Source organism: Chaetodon auriga, chromosome 20, assembly GCF_051107435.1.
Source record: "Chaetodon auriga isolate fChaAug3 chromosome 20, fChaAug3.hap1, whole genome shotgun sequence".
NCBI classification, from domain to species: domain Eukaryota; kingdom Metazoa; phylum Chordata; class Actinopteri; order Chaetodontiformes; family Chaetodontidae; genus Chaetodon; species Chaetodon auriga.
In genome coordinates, this window is record NC_135093.1 from 1,266,234 (window position 1) to 1,283,500 (window position 17,267).

At 47.1% G+C, this 17,267-nt stretch overlaps 2 protein-coding genes across 2 annotated transcripts; one reads left to right on the plus strand and one right to left on the minus strand.

Annotated features, from left to right (window-relative positions):
* Window positions 1–973: 973 nt before the first annotated feature.
* On the plus strand, window positions 974–12,394 carry hid1b (HID1 domain containing b). The gene is made up of 19 exons (XM_076760189.1): window positions 974–1,059; window positions 1,858–2,007; window positions 3,557–3,727; window positions 5,475–5,597; window positions 7,312–7,418; window positions 7,783–7,899; window positions 8,001–8,232; window positions 8,313–8,369; window positions 8,447–8,587; window positions 9,011–9,101; window positions 9,231–9,382; window positions 9,823–9,901; window positions 10,012–10,176; window positions 10,251–10,472; window positions 10,760–10,896; window positions 10,974–11,057; window positions 11,162–11,253; window positions 11,572–11,730; window positions 11,855–12,394. The coding sequence occupies exons 1-19, from the start codon at window positions 994–996 to the stop codon at window positions 11,916–11,918; spliced, it is 2,409 nt and encodes an 802-aa protein (XP_076616304.1). The 5' UTR covers window positions 974–993; the 3' UTR covers window positions 11,919–12,394.
* Window positions 12,395–13,142: 748 nt separating this feature from the next.
* Window positions 13,143–16,449, minus strand: LOC143339133 (proton channel OTOP3-like). Its single transcript, XM_076760191.1, has 7 exons — window positions 16,062–16,449; window positions 15,831–15,967; window positions 14,876–14,934; window positions 14,590–14,744; window positions 13,830–14,512; window positions 13,586–13,750; window positions 13,143–13,489 (listed from the first exon to the last, which is right to left on the minus strand). Exons 1-7 carry the CDS (start codon window positions 16,447–16,449, stop codon window positions 13,319–13,321), a joined length of 1,758 nt encoding a protein of 585 aa, XP_076616306.1. The 3' UTR covers window positions 13,143–13,318.
* Between the last annotated feature and the right edge of the window lie 818 nt (window positions 16,450–17,267).

Genomic DNA, 17,267 nt, shown 5'->3' on the forward strand with positions numbered 1-17,267 from the left:
GGTTTATTAAGTGGCCCAGGCAACTTTCTGCGTTGGCTTAACATGCTAGTTAGCTTAGAGCAGCAGAGTTTTGCTTGATGTGTTCAACAGCATGTCGGTGATAGCAACATGCTAGTTGGCTTGACATGTTGCTAGCTGGTTGTTAGAATGCTGTAGAGGGCTGTGTTGAATGTGGGTGCAGCTACAGGGGGAGATGGTCTGGTGAGGAGATTAGTAAACAAACAAACAAACAAACAAACAAACAAAACTACCTCTAACTACATATAATTATGATAGAATGAGATGATATGATGATACAGGTGATGATAATAATGGAGATGAAGATCTGAATCTTCATACCTTCTTCTGAATAACTGCTTTATTTATAAATGAAGGTAGTTTTATTGTATGAATAATAAATGATGAATCAATGAGAGCAAATATTTACATTAGGATCCCGGAAGTCCTCTAGTTTGGATCCTGCTTGGCTTTGTGATAGCTTTACTGACCCTCGGAATTATTAAAATTCTTGAGCAGACATAACAGACTGTGCGTAAACGTGTGACGTGTGACTAGCGTAAATACGGTGTGTAACGTCATTACGCGTCATTCTCACACTAACATAATTTAAATCTCCATGTTTTTAAAAAGTCATTTATTCAGTTTTTAAAGTTTGGTTTTCCCACTTTCCAATGTGTTTTTAATTGATATTTTGACATTTCCCTATTTATTTTTTTTTGGAATTTTAGTTCATTTAATTTTCCATATTTAGATTTGTATTGAACTGTAGTGCTGATTGTTTTAATTTAGTTTTAGGCTCGCATCGATTACCGTTTAGAACAGTACCAGCAGCTACTTTTGCCATGCGTTCGCTTGAAGTTGTAGTTTCCGAGCAGCTCTTGAACGCAGCAGGAGCGCAGCGCGGCTGTCAGCGCTGGATGGAGATAATCCTCCTTTACGGCCACTCAGTGTTAACGCTGATCCACACGGGCAGGAGGCGACCTGTGACTCAACATGGGAAACGCCGACACCAAACTTCACTTCAGGAAAGCGGTGATTCAGCTCACAACCAAAACTCAGGTCGGTTTCTCTGCGGGAAAACGCAGAAAGGCGCAGAAAAGCGCGTCGGTTGAGCGTTTGCGGGTTAAATTCAGGCTGTGGAGATGAAGCTGGAGTGCCAGATGGTAGTCTGAACTGAAGCTCAGGTGACACAAAGTGGAGAGAAAAGAGCAGGAAAACACTGCAGTCAGTTCATTTAGATGTGATTTTCAGACAAACACGATCAGATCCTAAAAAAAAAAAAAAAACAACTTCTTTTTTAATATTCGTGCTGTTTAAGAGACTGAAAGACGAAGTTTGTTCTGTGGACAATTTGACTTCTTCCCATTGGTTGTTTATTTAGTGAAATAATCCTCAAATGACTTGAACATGAAAAATGTTTGGTTAGTTTTCTTCCAGGCAGCAGAAAGGTGGTCACCTGGCAGGTGAATTTAAGGTGGAACCATCGAGATACAGGTGACTGCAGCCTGGTTCAGTGTGTGTGCGCGTGTTGTCTGCAGTATTTTACTGCTGTAGCTGCTCGTGGTGGAGCTAGTTTAAACTATTCTATACACAGGTTAGTCCAGTGGTTCTCAACCTGTGGGTCACGGCCCTCCAAAGGGTCACGAGATAACTCTGAGAGGCTGTGAGGTGATTCAACGGGAGAGGAAAGAAGAATAAAACGTTGTCAGATAAATGTGGTGGAGTGAATTCACAGCACTGCAACAGCCACAAAAACACAATGTAAAGACTAGAGGACATGATAGGAACCACACACACACTCACACACACACTCACACACACACGCAGTGACGTGCCGGTGTGTGTCCTCTCCCGCAGCCTGTAGAAGCCACAGATGACGCCTTCTGGGATCAGTTCTGGGCCGACTCCTCCGTCACCATCCAGGACGTCTTCGCTCTGGTGCCGGCGGCTGAGATCCGAGCTGTCAGAGAGGAGTCTCCGTCAAACCTGGCAACCCTCTGCTACAAGGTGAGCTGCATCAATGGACGGGATGCCATGTCTCTAATGGGAGATGTTGTTTGTTCAGTGGTGGAAGAAGAACACTGATCTTTTACTCAAGTAAATACCTCAGATTACATTCAAGTACAAAATTGTTAACATCAAAAGAAGCTTAAAGTACAGAAAGTACTCATTAAGCAGTTCATCACTTTAATGACGAGTACTTTGTGTACTTCTGGGGCGTTTAATCCACGATAATAATACTAGTTTATCAGCTGATGATGTATTCTGTGTTAAGACTCTGAATCTGCAGGTAGCTCTGAAAACTGCACTTCAGGACAGTACTTGAGTAAATGTACTCAGTTACTTTCCTCCGGAGGCTTCGGTCCATCCTGGATACAGTGTGAGTCAGAGGAATGCTGCTGTTTGTTGTTCCCACACTAAACGTTTCACACGTCGGCGTCTGCAAAGGTCAAAGGTCATTCGAGTAAATGTGACGCGTCTGAAAATAAAACTGTTCAACAGACGAGACGAGGAGACGAGAGACCGCTCGTTCTCCCAGCGAGGACAGATTTACCGTTGACATCCAGTCATTTTAACGCTGTAACAAGTGTCTGAAGCAGAGAATAAAAACTGTCTGTCACTGAGTGTCAGATCAGAGTCGCTGTTCTGGGATCAGATCGTTCCTCATTTAAGCAAAACTTTTCTCTCTTTCACGAGAAGTTCTTTAATTCAAATTAAAAAAAGTTTTTTTTTAGAAGCAAATGTTCGTGTTGGTCACATTAGAGGATCAAAAAAGGATTTCTCTGCTGTTTGCTGAAACGTAAGAATCATATCGGTTTATGATGAAGTATAAAAATAGAAAAACAAATCATACAATGTGGCTGAGTCTTTAAAGGAACACTTCAGAAGATGAACAATATGAAGCTAAGAGCGGGAGATGATTAGCTTAGCTTAGCATAAAGACTGGAAACGGAGGGAAACACCTAGCCTGGCTCTGTCCATCTCCTGGCTTCTTGTTGTGGACACGTGGTGGCCAGACAACAATCTGTCCCTCTTCAGCTTCCGTACAGGTTAAACAAACAAGAGATAAAGTGTTAATTAGTGAAGTTTACAGCTGCTGGAGGAAGATTAAGTAAATAATATTTAATAATGTGTGCCAACATTAATTAAATTAAACTGAGTTGAACACAATAAAGAAAAAAACATTTTATAGCTTTTTTTTTTTTACTTTTTGACCCCTGTAATTATTATTAAGTATTATTCATTTTCTTCCTCGCTGTCACACAGTATCACACACTGTGTTGTGTTTCAGTGAAATATTCAAACTCCAGAACTCACATTAGACACATTTTATATTCTGGATCTTTACAAATGTTAAGATGTAAACTAAAATTTAGGATGAAGTTCTGTGAGTTTGAACAAAGTTTGGCTGCACGGTGTGAGTTTACATCGACTGACCAAAGAAAAGAATCGAGTCATTTCAGCTGCGTCTGAGACTCTTTCACTGTCATTGACGTGTAGACGTGCGACTGTAAAGCCTTCACACGTCTCGCCTTCTTCGCGTGCTCTTCCTCAGGCGGTGGAGAGGTTGGTCCAGGCTGCGGACACCGGCTGTCCCTCAGAGAAGGAGCGACAGATCGTCCTGAACTGCACCCGCCTGCTCACCCGCATCCTGCCCTACATCTTCGAGGACGCCGACTGGAGAGGCTTCTTCTGGTCCACCGTACCCGGAGCCGGCAGAGCGGGGGTACGACCCTGACACACGCTCTGTTACAGGAAGTGTTCTGGAGGGAGGCCAGGTCGTTCTCCAGAATCTCTGACCAGGTCCGCCTCCATCAGGTCTCTGCCAGGCAGCTGCTCTCCACCCAGAGAGCATGATGCTGGACGTTATGCTCATTAATGATTTCACACTGAAGCTGAAGCTGAACGAGTCTCTGAGGCTGGTTTCCACTGAAGTCCTGCATGTGTGCTGTAACAGGAAAGGAATGCATCGAGGAAGCACTTATTCCCTGTTTCTACAAGTTAAATTACAAACCAGCCGCTGTGTGTGTGTGTGTGTGTGTGTGTGTGTGTGTGTGTGTGTGTATTCTTCTTCTCCAGTATCATTATCTAAATTGCCGATTTACTGATTTAATGCTTCAAGCGACAGGAAGTCATTTACCAACAAGCTGGCAGAGCTCATTTCAGCTTAATGTGAAAACAGTGGCTAATTACATAATCATGTTGACATAGCCTGGGGGGGGGGGGGGGCAAAAAAAAAGAAAAGAAAACACGTTGAAGGGCCATTTAACAGAAGAAAGTCTGCAGACATGCTAGCTGCTAACATGCTGCTGATTAGCAGGTATAATGTTCACCATCTTAGTTTAGCATGTTAGCATGCTAACATTTCCTGATCAGCAGCACAGTTGGTGTCATGAGCAGTGCTGGGAGCAGCAGGCGGAGGTTTGTGGAGTTTCGTCTGTCGGCAGCCTCTCGGCTCTCCACACATCAGAGATCTGAGGCCCTTTGAGCCTCCCAGTTATCATAATCACACCAGTAAGAGGTGATGGGGCTGTCTGATTCAGGATCAGGGCTGTAAGGTGAGACTGGCTGCTGCTGTCAGTGCTGTCGAGGTCACTGTCCGAAAACGACACCCCCCCCCCCCCCCCCCCCCCCGCTCCCCCTTCCTGACGGCAGCTGGTTCTCTGGTTACCTGGTCGGCAGGGGACCCACAGTCCAAACACTGCCCATATTGTGTGTCCCCCTCCTGCTGGCCAGTGGTTGAATTAAGGAGGGATTGAATGTCCCTTAATTAAAGTGTGGGACTGAGCTGCAGCAGTTGGGACAGACTGACGGGTTGTTTGTGGCTCTGTGGGGAAGCAGTTAAATAAAAGAAACCAGTGAAACCGTGTATTTCTAGATAATACGTGACATTTTCACTCATGAACTAAACGACTTGTGACATAAACGTCTCTAACATGGAGTGAAATCCAGTGACGACGCTGCAGGTGTGGATTTCTGAGGCTGTAGTTTGTGTTAGATTGAACTGAGTTTAAAGAAATGTACCTGTACCTGAAGGCAGCAGCCAGCCAGTTAGCTTAGCTTAGCATTAAGCCTGGAAACTGAGGCAAACAGCAACTCTACTGGTTGCTTTGCACCCGCACAGTGATGACAGCACTCCAGGCTAGCTGTTCTCCCCTGTTCCCAGTCTTTATGCTAAGCTAAGCTAACCGTCCGCTGGCTGTAGCTTCATGTTATGTTATTGTTATATTTTACTACAGTAGTGTACTAATACTACTGCTGATTAATGGCTGAAAATGACCTTAGAGCTGAAGCAGAAGCTCTCCTGTGTTGCATAGTTCCTGCTTTGGATTTCATTGTTCCCATTATTTTGGAGGTGTTCACGTTATTCTGTCCCACTGTACAGGCCTCTATCAGTTGTGAGAGATTTCAACTTTTCCTCCATTACATCGACCTTATGGTGACGTCTCTGAATTCGTCTCTTTACCCTCCAGCGCCTGGACGAGGATGACAACGATGATGAAGCACGGCCGCTGGCTGAGTCCCTGCTGCTGGCCGTCGCCGACCTGCTCTTCTGTCCGGATTTCACTGCTCAGAGTCACAACAGGAGCAGCCCGGTGAGTCCAGCAGCCCTCTGCGCTACACCGAGGTTCAGCTGTGGCCTCGTTATCCCACAGAGCAGCCGCACGCAAACACCTGCCAATATTCAGCATTTCATTAAGAAGATTTTATGAGTTAAATCATAAGCAATCAAGTTATTACTGGTGGGTTTAATTAGCCCCACAGCTCTGTGGACGTCGGACAGATGCTTTCAGACAGTTTGGACACTGAGTGGCTGTCAGAGGGGACGACTGCTGACGTGAATAAAGCCAAACATCTCTGCTTTCACTGTAGATGATATATTCTGATGATCTGGTTTTCGAGGTGTTAGCAGGAGCCCTTTAACTTTGACTAGAGTTAGCCAGGCTAGCTGTTCCCACCTGCTTCCAGTGTTTATGCTAAGCTAGGCTAACCACAACCTGACTCCAGATCTGCAGTTAACACAGACATGAGGGTGACATCAGTCTCCTCGGCAATGTCTGTAGAGTCAGTTCCTGGATAAATAAGTAAATTCATAAAGGTTTGAGTTTAAACAGTCTGTCCACAGAGGAAGAAAAACAGCTTCTTCAGCTCACTGTTTACTTTGTTTTTGCCTTTTAGCCACAAGAGGTCTGTGCTGCTTGGATTAAAGAGCACGTCCCTGTGTTTTAACCCCGTGGTGGCACCATGTCAGCGCTCTTATCTCCTGCACACAATCTTCTCAGGCAGTAGCTCCAGTTAATGAGTTACTCTGCATGAAACAGAGAGAGGCAGGAGTGGCCATGTTTGTCAACTGGGCTGAGGAGAGCAGGGTGGACACGTCTCACCGGGGCCGAGCAAACACCTGCCGGAGAGCGCGGGAGGTGACGGCACATGGCCGACCCCTCCACCATCCCACCGCTCGCTCGCATCCCCCCGAGGGGATGCTAAAGTCAGCCGAGCGTGTTTGAAACGGTGCTGCAGGAGGTGGAAAATGTCCGGCGGCCATCGTTTGTTCCCACCTGTGAAGCATGTACTCACAGAAACAGCTCAGAGGAAGGAGAAATGTTAACTTCTCAGTGAGGATTTAAAGGCTCAGTTCACCCAAATTACCAAGAAAACAGAAAAGTAATATAAAGTTATATTTGTCTCTGAAATTACATTTATGAAATTCATCAGTAACAAATACTTTGTTTCCAACAACAGTTTGGTTACATAGTCGCACAAGCTGTGACAAAGGGCTGCATTCAGATGTTGGTCAGCGGTGAGCGTAATGGCACGCTGCCCTTTGCTGTCAGATGAAGAGCAGCAGCACCTCGTCACATCTATTCATAAAGCTGTAGTCGTCTGCGCCGAGGTGTTTCACTCAGATACCGTCGGTGCTCGGCCGAGTGCGCTTGTTGAGTCACGATAGAAGAAGGTGTGAACACAGTCGCCTGCTCGGTTAGGCTTCAGGAATGACTGCATGTGTGCAGTTAATTCAAGTCCTCAGTCTGAGTGTTGAATATCACCGTTTATAAAGGCGGCCAGTAACTGAAGACTGATAATCCACAGTCCAACCCGTCCTCCAGGACGAGTTCAGCTCTGCTTGTCTTTCAGAGTGCGTGTTGGCAGTTTTGTTCTGGTTGTAATTCACTTTCAGTGAAATTCATTTGGTGCTTTCTGATTCAGCTTGTGATTCACTTTGACTGCCTACAGAAAGGACCTTCAAAGGCCTTTATTCCACATTTGTCATCTGCGTGATGCACTTTGTTGTCCTCGTCTCTGCTGCAGGACACGGCTGAGGACATTCGATCCATAGACAGCTGTGAGTACATCTGGGAGGCCGGGGTGGGCTTCGCTCAGTCGCCTCCTCTAAACTACATCCACGACCTGAACAGGTAAAACTGAAGCTTTTAATGAGTGTGGATCCATTAGTGCCTTTATGTCGCAGCTTAATCATTTGGATCATTTCAGCATTTTCTGACTGAACACTGAAAAAAGTTATCTCACTGTTTTTCTTATAACTGGGCTCCAGTTATTTGTGGGTGGCTCCTGTTTGATGTAAACAAAGAAGACACATGTAAACTCTGATACTTCTGCAGTTCTGGAGTTTTCACATTGAGCTGTCCACCAGAGGGCACTGATGAGACAACAGTAAAATGTCTCTGGGTTTGTATCCTGGACACAGTTGAACTGATCCAGCCTCATTCGGGCTGAACATCTTCAGTGATGTCCATTGGTCCTTTGTCCTGCTTTGTTCAGGACGGAGCTGCTGAAGCTGCTCCTCACCTGTTTCTCTGAGGCCATGTACCTTCCTCCCTCCGCTGAGACAAAGAACAGCAATCCCTGGGTCTCCTTCTTCTGCTCCACGGAGAACAGGTAACACACACACACCTTCCCTGCTCCTCTTCTGATAGTCCTCCATGCGTGACCACAGCAGCGCTGACTGACCTCCGCCTGTCTTTCGCTGCTCCACCCAGACACGCCCTGCCTCTGTTCACCTCCCTGCTCAACGTGGCGTGCGCCTACGACCCCGTCGGCTACGGCGTCCCGTACAACCACCTGCTGTTCTCCGACTACCGGGAGCAGCTGGTGGAGCAGGCGCTGCAGATCCTCATCGTCACCCTGGAGCACGAGGCCGGGTCGGCCGCCGGCGCCGCCCTCCAGGCCCTGGACGGCTCTGCGTCCGCCTCGGCTGTGGAGGAGCAGGAGGTGATGAATGTCACAGTCAGTGAGTAATAAAAGCTCTGATTCTGATGCAGAACTTAAATCCTCTCTTGTCTTTTCTTCAGCCAGCTGGACCTGATAACCTCTTCGTGAATTATCTCTCCAGGATCCACCGAGAAGAGGTGAGCCACAGCTAACCATTCAGCGCTGGACAGGAAGAACCAGCAGAGTGTTAAAGCGCTTCTTCTCTTTTTATCAGGACTTGAGCTTCATCCTGAAAGGTCTGGCACGGCTGCTGAACAACCCTCTGGTTCAGACTTACCTGCCTCGCTCCACCAAGAGGATCCAGTTCCACCAGGAGCTGCTGATCCTCTTCTGGAAGTTCTGCGACTTCAACAAGGTCAGAGCTCGAGCTGCGAACTGTGGAGTCAGTGTGTGTCTGCAGGTTTTAGTGTCCGTCCGTACATACTGCAGAGAAAGAGTTTGAGTTTTACTTCTTATTGAACAGAAGTCAAACATTTTGGTTCCTTCACTGTCATTATGAGCATGTTAGCATGCTGAAACTAGCATTTAGCTCAAAAGGTCACAGTGACAAAGTGCTAACGTGTCTGTAATCTCCCATAATCATTTTCATATTCTGTTAAATGAAGAGCAGTGCATTGTGGGATTGTTAGCAGTCAGAATATGGTGAGTGCTTTTGGATGCAGCTAAAATAAAGTGAGTGGACATCAGACATCACGTAGACAAAGACCTCTTGTGGAATCTGAAAACTCGTATCTCGAACGCAGCAGCCGAGTTAAATCCTGAACTTTGTGTCTTTTAGAAATTCCTGTTCTTTGTGCTGAAGAGCAGCGACGTGCTGGACGTGCTGGTTCCCATCCTCTTCAACCTGAACGATGCCAGAGCGGATCAGTGTGAGTCATCCTCTCTGCTGTGTGTGTGTGTGTGTGTTGTTCAGACACGTTCAGATGAGTGTGAACTTGTATGGATCATTATTAAAACCCTCCTGACAGATCCCTCCTTTTTTGTGTGTGTGTGTGCAGCACATGTCGGCCTCGTGCACATCGGCGTGTTCATCCTCCTGCTGCTGAGCGGCGAGAGAAACTTCGGCGTCCGTCTGAACAAGCCGTACACTCTCCGTGTCCCCATGGACATCCCTGTTTTCACAGGGACCCACGCCGACCTGCTCATCGTGGTAAAACACGACTCTCAATAACAGAGTTCAAAGTTCATTTCACATGTTTGAGAAAGATTTAATGAAGCCACATTTACAGGATGTTATAGTTCATTTTTATTTGAAGTGCTTTAATCCAGATTAAAAGATTTATGAAGGATTGAAGAGGAATGCTGTCGTCCTTCATGGATGAATGCCAAAGAATGTTGTTGATCATCTGTCTTTAATCTCAAGACAACAACAGGATGCGTCTGAGTTTATTACAGGTTACCTCAAAACCGCTAATACAGCATGATAACACCTCATGACAGATAATGTCTCATATTCATTCTTAAAAAGTCTGAAATTCTGAGTGTACGTCAGCTGTTTTTTGACGTTTTCCCGTCCTCTGTTGTATTTTCTGACAGTCTGTGATTGAACAGCAGACTCATCACTCCAAACATTCACTTTTTCGTGTTTAGATCTTCCATAAAATCATCACCAGTGGTCACCAGCGCCTCCATCCGCTGTTTGACTGCCTGCTCACTGTCATAGTGAACAGTGAGTATCACACATGAGATGTCGCCACCTGGTGCCTAAACAGGAGAACTGCAGAGTATTTTAAAGCTTCTCTGGGATTCTGTGTCTTTTTGTCCTATGACCCTCCACAGTTTCCCCGTATCTGAAGAGTCTGTCCATGGTGGCGGCCAACAAGCTGCTCCACCTCCTGGAGGCCTTTTCCACACCCTGGTTCCTCTTCTCCCTCCCCCAGAACCACCACCTGGTCTTCTTCCTGCTGGAGGTCTTCAACAACATCATCCAGTATCAGTTTGATGGTGAGCGCATGGATTTGAACTCGAGTCAGCAGAACAGACACCATCATGGCACCAACCGCTGACTCTCCCCACAGGTAACTACAACCTGGTCTACGCCATCATCCGAAAGCGGAACGTGTTCCACCAGCTGGCCAACCTGCCGTCCGACACGGCGTCCATTCAGAAGGCCCTGCAGAAGAAGAAGAAGTCTGGGATTTCCAGGACCAGCTCTACAGAGGCAGAGTCCATGGAGGGCTCCAGACCTGCTGTACCTGCTGAGCCTGGCACGCTGAAAGCCAGCTTAGAGGCCACTCCAGGTATGAAGACTGATCATCACATTCACCCAGAGTTTCACATCTGACAACTCTTCATTTCTCATGTTAGTGCAAACTCTTCATCCTGTGAGTCGATTAAAGAAACACGTCAGAAATCCTTCATTCTGAGTCGTTTTACCTGCGTAAGGCCGGTATTCACTCCTTTCCTTTAAGCTGCATCTGAAAATGGTGAAAGTGGTGAGAATGAACCAAAAGTTGCATCCAGTAAAACACAAACAGTGAACTCAACGACACTGAAACAGTTCATCTCGTTCTCTTACGTGTTTTAGGCATCGATAAGATAACAGAGAAGTCCCAGGTGAGTGAGGATGGAACCATGGTTGCCGTGCCTCATCCAGACCCTTCGCCGGCGCCTGCTGCAGCCGGAGGAAGCGACCCAGAGTCCAGCTCAGACAGAGACCACGAGGTACGCCAGAGTCCACATCACGGCTCTGTTTCTGTCTGCACTGAAGGTGATTTCTTCCTGCTTCACCTCGTCGTCAGGTGGATCGCGCAGAGTCAGACGCAGCGAGGAGTCGTCTGTCCAGTGTGTCGTCATCAGCGGCCTGGAGCGCCAACCCAGACTGGGTGAGTACGAGTCCGTCCATCTTCGTTTGTCTGCCGGTCTGTCTGCTGTCTGCTGATGAATGGCAGCTCTTCCTACCTGTCTGTCTGTCTGTCTGTCCGTCCAGGTGTTGTCATGGAAGACAAAGCTTCCTCTGCAGACCATCATGCGGCTGCTACAAGTTCTGGTCCCTCAGGTGGAGAAGATCTGCATCGACAAGTAGGAAAGGACACACATTTAAACACATGGATGAAAGACCTTTTGTCTTTAAGTGGTGCTGGACGTCCCAAACACCTTTGTCTTTCACCTCGTTTGGACGTCTCTGCTCTGCCTGTCCAGTCCTGCTGACTCCTGCTGCTCATGCTACTATACATCCTGTTGTTTATTATTTTCTTGACCAATCGATTATTTTGTCTAAAAATGTTACATGTAATTATAAAATGTCAGAATTTCCCACCATGCGTGCCGTTGCCTTCTCGTTGCCTCTCTCGTCTCCAAACTGTGAAAAGCACAACTGAGCGTCTTTGTCGTCCTCAGGGGTTTGACGGACGAGTCAGAAATCCTGAAGTTCCTCCAGCACGGCACGCTCGTCGGCCTCCTGCCCGTCCCTCATCCCATCCTCATCAGGAAGTACCAAGCCAACGCCGGCACGGCCATGTGGTTCCGCACCTACATGTGGGGAGTCATCTACTTACGGTGAACAAACCTGTTTGAGTTTCGGACGTCGACTTAAAAATAAGATTAAAGCTGTTATTTCCAAACCGGCCCGGTGAGCCTTGAACACTGACTTGTTTCTCCTCTTGGACTCTCGTCTCAACAGCAACGTGGATCCTCCGGTCTGGTACGACACGGACATCAGGCTCTTTGAGATTCAGAGGATTTAGAGCGGCTGCTGGAGGCGTCCATGTGACGAAGACGAGCGGCAAAACTCTTCCTGAAAACCTTCAGGCTGCAGACGGACGTGAAGAAGAGGAAGAGCAGGCAGTAGAGGAAATGCCAAACGGTCATTAAATATGACAATGGATGAGACATTTATTGAATATTAATTTATTCACGTTGCCAAAAATATAACAAGTCGCTTAAGTGACAAAGGGACGTTTCTGTACGAGGCTTTGTGATGTATTTTAGAACAGACTCGGCGCTTTCTGTTTTCTTTTTAACTCCTCGCCACCTGTGGGCCATCAGCGTCCCGCCTGCAGGATCCTGCTGTGCTGGAGGGACCAAACCAGGTCTGACAGGACCCTGAAACCTGTGCTGCAGATCAGCCGCTTCAATTAAACACTGATCAGATCAGTCTGAGCTCAGAGGACGTTATTTCATGCAAAGCGTTTTCCTCAAACACCATGTGGCCAAAAGTATGTGGACGGGCGTCAGTCACCTTGATTAAAGACTTTAATAATTTAAGGTTTTATTCAGGTGACATTTAATTTTAACAATTTGAAGAGACCCCTGAAGATCATGAAGTGTGGCTGAGTGATTGTTGTTTAGCCTCAGGATCGGGCTCATCAGGAGATTTTTAAGGCGTTTTTAAGACTTTTAAGGTTTTTTTTGGGTTGTTTAGTTTGAAATGATTTACTACTTAAAAACAGTTTTTTTTTATGCACCGTCATTTCAGCTTGAGTTGCACATTATTGCTTAAAGGCTGCCGCCGCCGCCGCCTTCTGAACACTCTTAAACTCCTCGTCTGTTTCTGGTTTTCCAGCCAGTCAAGTTCTTCCACGCTGAGAAAAGGCTTTCTTTATGGAGCTGCTTTAAGCACTGGGGCGTTGTCATGTTGAAACAGGACAGAAACAAACACAAACTGCTGCCACAGAGTTAGAAGAACACCATTGTCAAACATTAAGGAGTAATAGCATTAAGATTATAGACACGTCCACATAATATATGAAACAAATAATTTATAAACTTGAATCCTGATGTTTTATCCACAACCACGACTCCAAATCAGCTGGTGTGAAACTTAAATAAACACAATGTGATCACCTGATTATCATTTCTGACATAAACTGACCTGAAAACAGCACAAAGTCAATATATTTAATGTTTCAGATCATCAGCTGATTTTTCAAAATATCTGCTTATTGTGAATCTGATGCAGCAACACGTTTCAAAAACACCTGTTTGGAACATTCCACAGGTAAACAGGCTCATTGGTAACAGGTGAGAGGATCATGGTTGGGTATGAAAGGCTCAGTCGTTCACCACTTTGTGAGCACACGATCGATCCAGGTGATATTCAGGTGTCACAGACTTCTCCGGGTCGGGTTGTCGTCGGTGCTGCTCGTCATGCGGAGATGAGCAGCTCCATCAGAGCTGCCACAGAGTGCATCCTGTAGAAGACGCTGAGCGGCTGACCCAGGTTCACCAGAACAAACCAGGTGGAGAAGCCAAAGAAGTGCTTCCCCAGGCCGTTCTCAAACTGAGGGTGGACTCCGAACGCAGGGATGATCCAAAGCTGCAAGAACAGGGAACACGGATGTTTGTCCATCAGTGCAGAACGAGGCAGGAACTATTTCTGTGTAAATTGGCGAATAAACACACGTGACGTTACCATGACGTTGGAGAGGATGAGGAAGGCACAGATTTCCTTCATCACTCTTTTGGTCCAGGGCTTTTTCCCAGGATCCTCTGCAGCTGCAGCTGATGTGTTTCCCTCCAGTAGTGACAGTCCCGTCCTGCTCTCCTCTTGTGTCGACACAGCGGCCTTTTTCTTGGGCTGTGGGACAGTTCATCACTTAAACTAAACCTTTGAATGCTCAGTGCTCATGAAGTGCAGACACAGACGAGGTGTTTACCTTGAAAATGTTGCTCCACTGCTTCTCCTTCTTCTTGGCAAGGAGATTCGGGTGCCTGTGCAGGCCCTGGATGATGAAGATGTTCTGGAGGATGAGCTCCAGCAGACTGAGGAGGGAGTAGGAGAGGTTGAGGCCCTCCAGAGGCCCTTTGGCCCCCACAGCCAGAGCCGCCACCAGGGAGAAGTAGGACAGGGTGAGCTGGCCCAGAGCTGCTCCCACCAGGAGGATCACGTCCAGGCTACGCGTGGGGTTGTGCCCCCCTTCGTTCACCCTCCGCTCCAGCCTGTGGACCAGCATCCCAGCCACACAGCAGAGAGACATGACAGGCATGACCGCTAGATGGTAGCCGTAAAATATGAGGAAGGCGGTGTGGCGCCGCTCCCGCTGGCTGACCCAAACCTGGTAGAGAACGAAGAAGGTCACTCCTGCTACGAGGACCAGGGCGCCCAACACCAGGCCGTATGTGATCCCGCCTTGGCGGATGATTTGAAGGGTCAGCTTCTGGGCGACGTGGTGGTGACCCGGGCTCATCCTGCGGCCCACGTTCTTCCACATCACGTAGATCATGCAGCCCGCCATCAGGTAGAACTCCATGTGGAAGGGAAAAAGGACTTCGAAGCCTTTCCTGAAGGTGAGGCAGGCTGTGCTCGCGCTGCACTGACAGAAGGTCCAGTTGAAGTTTCCTGCAGGAAACATGAAGGACCTCGTTTAAGCACAGATCCACGGTGCAACACCAGCTCACCTGCCTCACAATAACTACCTGCTAAATCAGAGACATCTGCCTCAGGTGAGTCTGTGGCTCTGAAATCAAGCTCACTCTCTTTCTCAAACTCGATCTCCTCGTGGATGGTGTCCTCGGTCACAGCGTTCAGCCACAGCAGCAGGTCGGTGGAGAGGATCAGCATCAGCCCGGACCTGCAGCGGGCGAACACACTCAATACCAAACACATCCACCTGAAGCCGCAACTGACAATCAGCATTTACTATCAGCTAGAAAATATGTGGAAAAGGTAAGAAAGGTCAGTAAAACATAACGCGTGATGCACCTGGTGATTATCTTGTGTCTGTGAATGCAGTCTTTGGAGTGAGCCCACAGTAAATATGTCTGCAACAGAAAAGAAGCAGATATTCAAGAAGGAGACGATAGCAGAGAGTCGTGAGGACAAAACGCTAAGAATTTAAAGATTACTGTGATCAATCTGTCGTGCTCTGATGCTACAGAAAAATGACTGAAACGACAAACAATGAGCCAGAGGTCATATTGAACCCAGTCCAGAACTGAAGCGCTGATCTTGTCTTACGAATCCCTTAAACCTTTAATGGATTTAAGGTTTATTTGAGAGATCTGTCCTTTAATCCTGCATGTGTTTACAGAAATCTGAGGAGTGAATTTAACAGTCTGTTAGATTTAGATTCAGAGGTAGTTCAATTCACAGATGAAGGAGTGAATTTAACAGTCTGTTAGATTTAGATTCAGAGGTAGTTCAATTCACAGATGAAGACCATGAGATGCAGCAGAAAGCAGAGAAGAAGACCTCTGAGTTAAGGTTAGACTGAAACACAGAGTTCAAGGGATGGCTGTGTTTAGAGTTTATTTACCACCTAAAACAAATTCAGCTCCGAGTCGTCTTCATCATTTTGGCTCAACACGTTGACATTTTGAGCTTTTTGTCTTTTCATGTTAATTAAAATTCAGATTCAGAAGATGTTATTGATCCCTGGAGGGAAATTGCTTGTTTGCAGTACAAACTGTGTGCTCTACACACCGTTAGAGGAGAAGGAGGAAATAAAATACTTTCTCAACTCATTTCACTCCGTTCGATATCACCTCTGTTTCTCCTTTCTGACTTTACTGTAAAGGTCACTTATGGCAGCATAAAACATTATTGAAACATTAATCAGGCTCTTTTTTTTCTACCATTAAATGTTGCTGAACGTCTTTCTTTCTTCTGGATTTGCTGTTTTCTCAGAGTAAAGTAGCAGCTGAGCTGTTGTCTCTACCTGCAGCGTGAGGAAAGGAGCCTCGAAGAACGGGGAGAGCACCTGAGCAGCAGGTTTACACTCCCTCATGCTGATCAAATAACCGATCCTGCAGATGTACAGCAGCAGACTGAAGGCAGCAAACAGCAGGAGGACGCCTGGAGCAGAGCAGGAGAGAGAGGCACGTTTCATTGGATGATCCACAGCACATGTTCTCTTAGAATCTGTCAGATGTGACACCGAGGAGCTTACAGGTGACAGCGACTCCCCCGGCGTGGTGGTCTTTATGTGGGCAGATGTCGGGCTGATTCCTGGCCCGCAGCAGGTACCACAGCATCCACACCAAGCTGAGCCCCATCAGCAGCAGCATGAACACCTCGGGCTCCTGGTGCTTCAGGCCCCCCGAACTGAAAGCCTGTCCGGCCACCAGGGCGGCTCCCAGCAGCACCATGTTGAGCCCCAGCAGCCCAGAGATCAGGCGCCTCCCGCTGGGAACCCAGGCCGGCTCCGGCTCCGGCTCCGGCTCCGGCTCCGGCTCCTGGACCTGATGGTCTGAGCTCTGGACTGGTTCATCGCTGGGGGGGTTTCCAGGTGTCTCACAGAAGGATCCCAGCTCTGTGGCTCCAGGATCTGAATCCATATTCACCTTTAAGTCCCTCTTCTAAAAACACTCTTTCTTAAAAATCCTCGGTCTTCTTTTCCTCTTTTTCATTCGGTTTTCTGTCTTGAAGTCACACTTCAGGTGAAGTCCAGCCACTCAGCAGGTGAAGGCATGTGAAGGTGCCGGTAATCCTCCTGTTCCGCCTTCCAACACTGGTGTGGGTGTGGTCACGATACAGTACATTAATGACAACACACCTGTCATAGGAAAAGCAACAGGTATCATGTTTCCTTTTCATGCCCACCTTTTTTCCACCTGTTGTGTCACCTGAACAAAGTTTACCTCATGGTCCCTGAGCAGAATCTCTGTCCACCTACAGCCTCGTTCTTCTAAAAGTCAGTGACCTGCTTTTATTTTGAAAGGGTTTATCAGCTGGGCTCTGCGCCATATCGACACAAGGAACTGATTCATGAGCGTAACCTCACTCTTATCGCTGCAGAGCCTCAAGTAACGGCTAATGCTTCAGTCGAGACTGATAACCTGCTGCCTGAGTTTCACTCTCACCTGTACGATCATAAAGGTGCTTTGCATGTTTCAGCCCATTTAAAAGGCATTAAGCCTGCTTTACATCACAGCTTTGTCTTTTCTCTTCCCTACTGTATGAAAACCAATCCGAAAGCCATAAAACTCACCCAGAAGTCTGAAACTAGTCGTCATAGATGTAAAGTGTGTGTGTGATTTGGGGTTAATGACCTAAAACAAGTGAACACACCCTTTAAGTGGAGCTGTGCAGTGTGCTGCATTTAAAGGCTCGTGGTGGCTTTGCATGTTATAGCCCATTAACCACAAACTTCATC